General features: G+C 35.9%; 1 protein-coding gene across 2 annotated transcripts; it reads right to left on the minus strand.

Moving 5' to 3' along the window:
• Positions 1 to 1,288: 1,288 nt before the first annotated feature.
• Positions 1,289 to 8,862, minus strand: LOC131777986 (FGGY carbohydrate kinase domain-containing protein-like). 2 transcript variants are annotated; one of them, XM_059094360.2, is made up of 14 exons: positions 8,600 to 8,862; positions 7,560 to 7,915; positions 6,524 to 6,585; positions 5,667 to 5,747; positions 5,334 to 5,453; positions 5,150 to 5,247; positions 4,624 to 4,731; positions 4,409 to 4,470; positions 3,993 to 4,149; positions 3,514 to 3,588; positions 3,012 to 3,132; positions 2,731 to 2,825; positions 2,104 to 2,165; positions 1,289 to 1,607 (listed from the first exon to the last, which is right to left on the minus strand). In XM_059094360.2, exons 1-14 carry the CDS (start codon positions 8,780 to 8,782, stop codon positions 1,529 to 1,531), a joined length of 1,659 nt encoding a protein of 552 aa, XP_058950343.2. In that variant the 5' UTR covers positions 8,783 to 8,862; the 3' UTR covers positions 1,289 to 1,528. The 2 variants fall into 2 exon arrangements, with proteins under 2 accessions (XP_058950343.2, XP_058950342.2); XM_059094359.2 differs by having other exon boundaries at positions 5,334 to 5,462.
• Positions 8,863 to 11,191: the final 2,329 nt, after the last annotated feature.

The following is an 11,191-nucleotide window of genomic DNA, read 5'->3' on the forward strand; positions in this document are numbered from 1 at the left end:
ACCGATTAATAATTGTTCCACAAATCCTCTTTATTGCCAAGATATTTAATCATGAATACTGAAACAAAAGATTTATGTTAATGAGCTTTCTGGAAACTGTCAGGATTACAAACTCAAATGGGGTCTCTTGCTCATTTACCAAATTCTATTGTTTTAATATTCAGAGGGGGTTTTCTCGGCCCAAGAAAGAGGTGTGGCTTGGAAACTCACACAAAATACACAGCCAAATGCCATCTCTCCAAAAAACTAATAATTCTTTCGCAAATCTTTTTTATTGTCGAGATATATACGCAAGAATATTGAAACAAAAGAATTTTGATAATGTGCTTTTGGCAAACAGTTAGGACCACGAGCTTAACCGAGATGTTTAGCTCATTAACAAAATTCGATTGTTTCAATATTCAGAGGGGATTTTCTCCGCTCAAAAAAGAGGTGTGGCTTCGAAACTCATACAGAATACACAGCTAATCATCCTCTTTCAAACAATTTTATAATTGTTCTGCAAATTCTCTTTATTGCCGAGATATACGCGCATGAATATTGAAACAAAAGAATGTTGTTAATGAGTTTTCTGCAAACTGTTAGAACAACAAGCTAGAGCGAGGTTTTTAGCTCATAAACAAAATTCTATATTCAGAGGGGATTTTCTTGGGCCCAAGAAAAAGGTGCGGCTTCGAAACTCACAAAAAACACAGCCATGTGCCATTTCTCTAAAAAACTAATAATTCTTTCGCAAACCTTTATTGCCGATATATATACACACGACTTTGAAACAAAGGAATGTTGCTAATGAGCTTTCTGCAAACTGTCAGGAGGGGATTTTCTCGGCCCAAGGAAAAGGTGTGGCTTGGAATTTGCATAAAACACACAGCCAATGACCATCTCTCTCTAACAAACTAGTAATTCTTAAGCAAATCCTCTTTATTGTCGAGATATATACGCATGAATATTGAAACAAAACAATTTTGTCAATGAACTTTCGGTAAATGTCAGGGCAATAAGTTAATGTGAGGTTTTAAGCTCATTAACAAAATTCTATCATTTCAATATTCAGAGGGGATTTACTTGGCCTGAGGAAGAGGTGTGGCTTTGAAACTTATACAAAACACACAGATAAACGCCATCTTTCTGACGAACTAGTAATTCTCAAAAAAATCCTCTTTATTGCCGAGAGATTATTGAAACAAAAGCTTATTGACCCATTTCAACTTTTCCAATACCCAGAGGGAATTTTTTCCGGTCCATAAAAGAGATGTTGCTTTGAAACCTGCATACAACTGAGAACCAGTCAAGTTCTTTCTTTTTAATATACCTTTTTAATCAGATATAATCATAAGAATACTGTAACAGTAAGATTTTGTTGATGAGCATTTTGAGTCCAGGACCTAACCCTTGTTTTCAAACTTATTGACACTATTCTACCATTTCAATATTCTGAGTGGCCTATTGAAGGTGTTCATGCAGGAAATCAGTCTTCAGGGCATTTCTTTAAAGTTAACAAGTCTTGCACAGGTGCACAATGAAAACTTTAATCCTGCATTAATTCTCTAAAGTCCATTTGGATCTTCAACATCTGTAAAAAAACTTGGTGCTTTTTGTTGTAAAACCTGAAATGAGACAAACAAGGAACACAAGTTTTAGGAGTGTGAAGCATTTCTCTGTTTCTTTATTGTTTGGAATGTTTCATGGCAGAGCCTATTTCCTCAACCATATATCATGTCTAAGCTGAATGTTTGGTTGTCAAGCCCTCAAGTAGGAAAGAAGATTGAGATCATTTTGTTGTGACTCAAACCATCGTTCTTTTCCAGGTGAATTTCCCTGTTTTTCAAACTAATTTGTTCCTCTCCCTACATTTCAAAATAATTCAATTCAACATCTCCCCATTTAGACTTGATCTTGTATCACATAGTTATCCATAAGTCAATCTATTCCATGCATGTGTTCCTTTCCTATTTTGTTCATTCATAGTAAGCTAAAGGATGGTGAGAATCTCTTAACCTGATAAGCAGCTCGGTTGTTTTCATTTTTCTTGCTCCTCTAACTATGTCATACTCAAGCGTCACCAAAATATTCCCACAGAGAGTAGAGTAACTTTTTCCTTACCCTTTCAAATTTTCTTGTGGCTTTACAACTCTTCCTGCAGCATTCATGCTATTCATAGCTTCCTTTAGACAAAAGCAAAATAATAAATAAGATGACCTGATGAATGGGATATGTACCAAACCCTCTCTGGGTTTCAAGGTACAATTAAATCCTTCCCACTTGATTTTCCTTTTGATTGACTGATGTGAAACCAAAACAAAAGTAATCAAAACAGGAATCAGAGCGAAGGAAAACCTACAAGAAACCAAGAAGAACTCATAGTAAAGCAGAAAACCCCCTGAAGAGTGAGAAAATTCAGGGGACTTAGCTACATTTGTTTTCAGTTACTGCATATATCTTCTGTAAAGAGAGTAGTTTGTTTTATGAACTGTAGACAGTCTAAGTGTGTCAAAGTATTTTGAAATGTTATTTCATGTCAGTATAGTGTAAATGAATTATACATCAATGTAACTCGATGTCGTTCTGGCACAAAGCTCATACCAAAATTTTTCCATCTATAACACTGGTTAAAAAAAAATTAGTTTTGATTTTGGTTGGGCAAGAGAGCTTTGTCCTCTTTCAAACATCATTGTCCAAAATATGACATACCACCGTCAGGTGAATAGTGAGGAATGCTCAGGCACCCACCTGGATTGAAGAAAAATCCCCTGATGCACATGCTCCAAGAATTGCTGCACCAACAAGCACTGATTCACTCTCACGTGGTAAAATACAAGGAAAACCTACAAGTCAAATAACAAAATGACTCTATTTTTAGTTATAACTCTATTAATGACTAAATTGATGCAAAAAGATAACAATTAGTTTTTCCCTAATATCACCTAGCTCAGATCACAACCAGAAGCATTACCTCTTGACTCTATTGAAGTGTAGTAGATCAGAAAATATACATTCAAGAATGAACATACCTGTCACATCAGCATGTGTTTGGATGAACAATTCATTCTTACTGAGGCCACCACAGAGGAACAGAGTGTCAATAGAATGTCCTGCTTTGTTCAAGCATTCTACAATATGGCGAGTTCCATGCTGGTGGGAACAAACAACAGGAAAGCAGAAGTTTACTACATTGCATTGTGATAAACAAGTACCATACAATTTCTGCAGAAATAGAGAAAGAAAAAAGGGTGAATTTTTCTATCAATAACTCTTTCTTTCCAAAAGGTCAGTAGGACAACATGTTGAAAACCTCCCAGGGAAGATAACTTCCAGAGGAACGAAATGTTTACTGTTGTTGAAGTTTTTGTTGCCTTAACTGTTTCAGTGTCTGTTTGAAATTAAATACTACCACAATGGAGAACAGGTCTATTAAAGGAAAAGAAAATGACAATGACAACTACTATGACAAACAATACTGAATCATTCTCCGTACAGTTCATTGGAAATTGTGCTAATGTTGTTCATACTTACTGCAAGGGCCTGAAGTGCAGCAAGATACAAAACAGCCAGGTTGTCTAGATCAGTAGTGAGAGTTAAACCACAAATCTACTTGAAAGAACAGATGTACTTAGTAAATACTGACATGACAGGGCTGTATCTAAAACTATCAAAATGTATTTAAAAATAATGACACCAGATGAAAGGATAGTAAGTAACATTTACAAACATTCAGGTCCAGAGTCAGAAAGGAAAGAAGCAAGAGAGGAATCAGAACAAATTTTTTAAGGTAATAAAGTATTATTGAATTCTAATAACTCAAATATTCTAAGAACTACCAAGGTGTTAAGAGTAAAAGTTTTAAAAATGATGACCAGAGGGAAACAAAACTATATTTGATTTTGACGACAGGTTCAACCTAATGACACAATATTCACACAAAAGCAGATGATAAGTGAGAGGGACCAGGAATGGCTAAAACTCAGGCAATATAAGAAAGTCTTTATCTGTACCATTCCTGTCATTTTGGGATCTCCTATGGGTGATCGGTTTCCATGGAAATCTGGAAGCAGGTGAAAGTTGCGTGACAATAATGCCAAGTTATCAAGCTGACGCTTCTCTGCCAAGGTGGTCACATGTCTGTTAAGTTCCTCATACAGGGAACAATTGCTGAGAGAGTGAAAAGAAAAGAATATGAATGGAAGGTTATTGAATTTCTACGTGAATTTTTTTTCATTATTACTAAGAAGAAATGCTGTCTCAATCTTTAAAGTGACCAGCTCAGAGCAAAGATAATTTGTTCCAAAATACAGAAATAATAACAGGCTTACATGCTTCTATAGTTATGTTGACACTTTGTGTAGCAATGCAGGAGTTATAAGTTATAAGACTGGATAACTCCAAGTAAAAAATAAAACATAAAACAAACCTCTTTTCAGCTATTTCTTTCAGCTCTGTGTAAGCCACATGTGTCTCGATAAGATGATCAATCTACCACAATTAAGACTCATATCAGTACAGCTAGACTAATTTCAGCCAGCCTTGCAAACACAATACAAACAAGTTTACCCTTAGTTGTCTCTCTGTGTTGTTTTCAAAAAATGTTTACAGAATGGGTATAAAATGATATACTGCAGCTCTAACCAGTTTCCCAGTCACACTTTGGCCTCCTTCATTCAACCACAGGCCTGGTACCATAGCAGAGAAGTATGGGCCCCAGACCCCTGGCACAAACACTGGCTTTTCATTAATCTACAACACAAAAGTATTAAGTCAATAAAAATTGATAAAATACAATTCAAACTTAAATTAAACTGGTATTCAAGGACTAAGTATACTGACTGCTGACTACAGTAGCTGCAGAAAGACTGGCTGACTACCAAGTGACTGGCTCACTGACTGATGAAATGAGTATTTATTTAAAGAAACAAATGGACTAGCTGACTGACATGAGAATGACTAATTACTGGCTGACTGACTGACAACTGTCTGACTTACCAACTGATTGATACAAGGAAGAATAAACTAACTTAGACTGACTGAATGATTGACTGACTGACTGACCCACCACCACATAAACTGACTTATGACAGACTGGCTGACTTGTGGATGAGAGACCAAATGACAGCTCAACTAACTGATTGTGCAAGATGACAATTTATCAACTTACAGCCATGTGACATGATGATGTTCCACAAATGACAGCCAGACGTGAAGTCAATGGTTTATCATCCGTAAGAAGTGAACCTAGATCAGCTCCAATGACACCTTGAGAAGAAATATTGAAATTCAAATTGGCAGTAAGTACATTGCTAGAGAAACAATAACACTTATCATCAAAAGCAAACTCTTACCCAAGCCCCCAGCATGTGCATCAATGAGTGAAGTACCCACAGGCATTCCTTCCCATAATCCTAGTTCTGCTGCAGCATTTTTTGTCAAACCTTTACCAACAGGTTCCCCGGGGCTACCAACTTTTACCCCTCAAAAAAAGTAGGAAAAAAAATAAATAACTGGTCAGACTCACAGGATACTAGAGAGAAAGCAAATTTAATAGTTGTCATAACTTTTCAAATATTTTATTGTTAAATTCCAATGCAGGACAAAACAAAAGAAATAGTTTTCATAAAATTAATTCAAAGACAAAAACTAAAAATAAAAAAAACATATCAATGCTGTAGCTCTACCCAGTTTGGAATATTTAGTGTTTACAAGATCTTCGAGTCCAACTGCTTCCAAAAATGAGTCAATCCATCCACTTGTTGAACCTGCCATGAAAAATTAAGTTGATTGAGACATATTTTTCATCAATAATGTTGCCATCAGCATTAGTATAATGTCACCTATTAGAGTCTGGCCACAAATCAACTTTTTTAAGCATCCTGAGCACAAACTTTTTTCCCTAAAGGAGTAATTCTTTAACATTCTGTAGGGTTCTGTAGCCCCATAATTACAAAAAATAGTAGTAACCCATCAAGCCGAAAAAATTTGAATGTACAACCATACTACTGTACGACCGCACAAGGTGGTACTTTTAACGTGCGTGGTCAATTGTACTGCAGGCAAACCAACACCACAGCTTTGTCCAGTAGTCCAGTGGTCAGTGTACTGGGCTCTGAGTTGGACGACCTGGGTTCTAGTCCTGGCTGGGGCAAGGCGTTGTGCCCTTGAGACATGCAGGGAAAAAAATGCGAGCTCCACTTTTAGGCCTGGCTAAATCTATATATTATCAGTTCTGTAATGGGCATCTGAAAGAATTCACTCCATGAGTCAGCCAGTCTGTCATAAGTCAGTATCTGAGCATCTGTACACCTACCCCTCCCAACCCAACATTCAACTGATAACAAGTAAGGATAAATTTTGGCTTAGGGGAGGGGTAGATGGGCAGTTGCTTGGATACTGACATTGATCCAGAAAATTGAAGGTCACTCCACTTTTCTTTGAGGTTGTGAGTCAAGTCTAAGTGGATCAATTCTCTTCATTAATTTGAATTTTAAATTTAATGATTGAAATAAAATTTCTGAATGACAAAAATGTAACTAACCTTCCAGTATTTGAGATCCGTGTCCCATGTAATTAAATTTACACACAAGAGAGCACATGGACCTAACAAAATATGTTTGTTGTTTTTGAAAAGAGTGATTTTTCATTACCAGCAGGCAAAGTACACAGTCATCATAATTACTTTGGTGAGTTATCCAAACACTGACTGTCAAGTAATTATTTGTTAGATAATCCATTACTTATAACTTTCTGATTTTTTTAAACAAAAAAAATTCAGTGTCATACCTGTTAACTGTTTAACTCCCAGAAGTGATTAACAAGTAATTTCTCCCTACAATATCCGTGCACTATCCAGCAAACAGGTAATGAGAATACTCAAATATATCAGGTAGAAGTTGCCATCTTGATCTAACACCAAATTATCACTACAAATTTACAAGGGAATGTGTTGTAGCTAAAGGGGAGAATTTACAATCAGATCTTGGGAGTTAAAGGGTTAACAGAAAAATATATTGTGTATAGCACAAACATCTAATGGAACCATAACAATGATCTACATATATACATACATATGTATATAAAACCCCTTCTCAAAAACATCGCAACATTTAAAATATGTATTAAATATAGAAAATAAAAGGTAGAAACTACATATATTTGATATACATTTGCAAATTTGAGACATTTTCAAAAACGGGTATATATACACACATAAATATATATAATATATGATATATATAATTTATAATATTATGTATAATTTATAATATAATGTATAATTTATAATATAATGTATAATCTATAATATAATGTATAATTTATAATAAAACCATATAGTTTAATATAACAATATAATTTATATATAATTATAATATATATATATTTATTAGTTACTCTGATATTCAAGTATGAATGATTACTGCCACTTTTCTTTCAACCCGAGACCAAGAAAAATTGTAAGAGATTTTAACTAATATCTCTAACACATGAAAAGTGCCATTGTTTTCCAGCTTTCTTGACCATTTTTGTCTAACTTTATATTAACCATTACAAATAAGGATCTATGTATCACTTACCTTGTTTCATCACCAGTTGCCTTGTAAGTGAGAAACTCAGGTAATTCTAAAAAGAGAGCACATTTATCCCAACAGTCTGTTGGTAAATTTTTCTTTAGCCACAGTATTTTTGGAATCTCCATTTCTGGTGAGGTAGCTCCACCGACATACTTTAACACTTTATGTTTTGTATCATTGATTCTTTTAGCCTGTTCCATGGCACGGTGATCCAGCCACATTATAATATTTCTGTGAGGTTCTTTGGAAGGACTGCAAGTGACAGGACATCCTGAAGAATCTAAAGTCACCAGGGAACATGTTGCATCAAAACCTATCCCTTTCACCATTCTCATGTCAGTAAGACTGGCACCAACCTCCTGCAAAAAGGTATACAATGATGGTACACAAATAGTAAACTTCAGTATACCCCATCAAATTTGCCTCTGACTATTCTCCACCAGTTAGAGCTAACTTTTCAATCACTTTGCCATGTTGCCTCCAATCGCAAAAGTCAGGTAAATGTTTGATTAGAATCACGACAATCATAAAATGATTACCTGTCCGTCTATCTGCCTGTCCTCCCGTCTGTCTACCTGCCTGTGAGTAAATGATCACAAAAGCAAAGCCTACGAGAAATTTGATCCTGATTCAAATACCCCTTAGTGGGTTGATTAGTTCGAACGATCGATCGATCGATCGATCGATCGATCGATCGATAGATAGATAGATAGATAGATAGATAGATAAATAGATAGATAGATAGATAGATAGATAGATAGATAGATAGATAGATAGATAGATAGATAGATAGATAGATAGATAGATAGATAGATAGATAGATAGATAGATAGATAGATAGATAGATAGATAGATAGACTACATAGGACAGGGCTGCAGGAGGGCACATCCTGTCCTTTACTAGCCTCCACTGTCCTCCACAAGCCTTATCCTGCGATGATAAAAAGATACCTCTCCCCTCCCCTCCAGCAGGGATTATCGCGGTGTGTTTGTGAACAAACTTCCAAAGGATCACATACGCAAAACAAAAATTTGGAAAATACCTTAACAACTAAGCATACATTTCTCCATACATCCTCTGATGACTGCTCGTAGTAATCAGTTAGAGGCTGCCAGATTTGCAATGGCTTCGTCGCAGATGAAACGATTCTTCCATCGTGGGTAATCAGAGCAGCACGGACGCTAGCTGTTCCAACGTCCACACCTATATAATAGGATTCCATCATTTTTTGCTAAGTATAAAGCTTATGATAGGGGGTACAGTACACCCTAACAGCTTTTCAGCCATCATCGAAAGATCGCCATATTGGACGAGTAGGGTCTGGTAAAAAGACAACCTTTCCGTCTGACATTTTCTCCCTCACCCGTCCCCCCGGCCTGACTTTGGCTAGTTCAGAGAAATTCCCAGCGGGGAGGGAAGACAAACTTCAGCTGTAAATCCTATCACAATTTCGTTTTATATTGAAACTCTTGAAATTCTCTCTTCTTTTTTCAGCCCTCTCTGTGATTTAGTCACTTTAGCAACGAGCTCAAGTCAGGGTCTGGGAGCGAAATATTCTAATAATCTCAAGACAGCCAGCTAAAAATTGTTATCAAACTAGTCATTAGCTGAACGAACAGTTTTTGAGAAAGTGGTAGATTATATAGAGACTTACCCTCGCTTTCTCCCAAAAAGGATTCCTGCACTAAGCGTAGACTCTCGCGTGTGACTCGTACGAGCTCTTTACTATTGACACGCGCATTCTTAGGACTGGGGCACGTGATGATCTATCTTTTCCCACTCATTTTGTTCATCTTTTGCTGTTGCTGTGGTTTGTGTTGGCCAAACGGGATCTGTTTCAGGGTGTGTTCAGAATAGGGCAAGAAAGGATTAATTGTATGCTCTGCTGGAACTGAGGGTTATCTGGCCAGCATTGCTGTTTTCATCTTTGACGGGAAAAGTGTGGCTTCTTTTATTAAGAGGTAAACAATCTTAATAAAGATCATAAGTTCATCAATGATCCGTACCGTTATGATATTTCCATGTCTTTCAACCGGAAGATTTGTCAATTTTAATTACTGTTACAGTTTTTTAAAGTGCTCCCAAGTGCTTACTAATAAGTTTGGAAAACACAAAAAACTTAGTTATCACTTTTTATCTTACAACATAGACAAAAAAGAGACAAATCTAGCAGAAGGACGTTTTTAGTTCTTCCTGTAAAGTACTAGTCGTATTTACACATAATTTAATAGATTGGGTAAATACTAAAAGAGAGAGATTGTTGCGTGAGGGCCAAGAGTTTTTCCCTTTTACGATTAAGACAATAGAGTTGTGCCTCGATATTTTCACTGACTTTTTCTCTTGACCAACAGCACAAATGTGATAAGACGTTCCTATATCGGCTGAGTTAATTCAACTTCCCGTAATCAGAGTACTCCACCACTGGCGCCATTTATGTTGACCTTGACGGTGTGGATGGTAATTGGTATAAAATATTGCTCTACCCTTTCCATCCTAACATAAGCATTCATATTCTCTACACCTTCCTCTTCTCATGTCCCTTTGATACTGACGTGGAGAATTTTTTGGCAATCAAGAGCTTCAAAATTGGGGATAATTTCCTTTATTCTTGTGACCTTTACGTCTGATTAAAGGGTGATATTGAAATGGGAAATTAATTAAATTAGAAGCCAGTCACACTTAGGGTTTCAGGCTTAAGGTATCTTATTGAACGCAGTTGGACTATAATTCTACGAACGTTCTAGGTAGAAACTTTCTATAATCGTTTTTTTTAAATAGAGTGTCAAAGACCGTGAGAGCTAACATAGACAACATGATGACATCGTATTTACTGCAGATGGCTAAATTGTAGAAATACCATTTTTAGGACTCCAACCGCAAGGAAGCTTCGAATTTGACATCTGAAGTAATTTTAATTTACGAACACTGCTTGAATTTACCCCGTAAATTGCGTTAATTGAATTAAGGTCGCCATGTCATGATAATGACTGTTCTGTGCAAATCGTAATATGTATAGAAACAATCGTATGCTTGAAGTATGTTTTCAAAATAAATTTGCTTTTTTTTACCGAAAATCCTGAATAATAACATAACAGTCTATCGTTCGTATGAAAGTAAAAAATGCCGACAATATCGGTAAAAACATTTGATGAGGTTAAACTGAAATATTGAGGATTTTAGCGTGCGAGTTAAAAATGATATAGTTTTTTCGAATAAAGTTCCTATTACGTGTAACACGTTTTATATGGAGATGAAATTGATTTGAGATTTAAAAACATTTTTTTTCTTCAACATCGTTTCTGTATTTCCTTTTTACAATGTGTAAACACTCTTTATTTGTAAGCAATTTCAAGTGACTGTAATATTGACAGCGTGACTAGTAAAACTATATTTGTCACGCGGTAAATACCTATCAGATATCACTCACCGACACTTTAATAACAAATCTCAGTGACTTATTTTCGGTCAGTCGAATGAATTGTCTTAGAGGATGGTGGAAATGTTTATCTGTACCTCTAACTGGTGAGAATACCACAGTAATTTTAGGCATACACTCGCTAATAGCATAATAATAGTGTTCTTGCGTTACGTTAGCTAATCTGATTAATTCCGTCAGGTAAGTCAAAAGGTTATC

This window comes from Pocillopora verrucosa, chromosome 12 (assembly GCF_036669915.1).
Source record: "Pocillopora verrucosa isolate sample1 chromosome 12, ASM3666991v2, whole genome shotgun sequence".
NCBI classification, from domain to species: domain Eukaryota; kingdom Metazoa; phylum Cnidaria; class Anthozoa; order Scleractinia; family Pocilloporidae; genus Pocillopora; species Pocillopora verrucosa.

Bases quoted from the DNA above. Each gene is read 5' to 3' on its own strand.
- LOC131777986 (XM_059094359.2), bottom strand. From the start codon at position 8,782: ATGATGGAATCCTATTATATAGGTGTGGACGTTGGAACAGCTAGCGTC. The intron at 5,748-6,523 runs GTTAGTTACATT...TTTTCATGGCAG, and splicing joins CGGATCTCAAATACTGGAAG to GTTCAACAAGTGGATGGATT. The intron at 4,150-4,408 runs GTTTGTTTTATG...TCACTCTCTCAG, and splicing joins AAAGAAATAGCTGAAAAGAG to CAATTGTTCCCTGTATGAGG.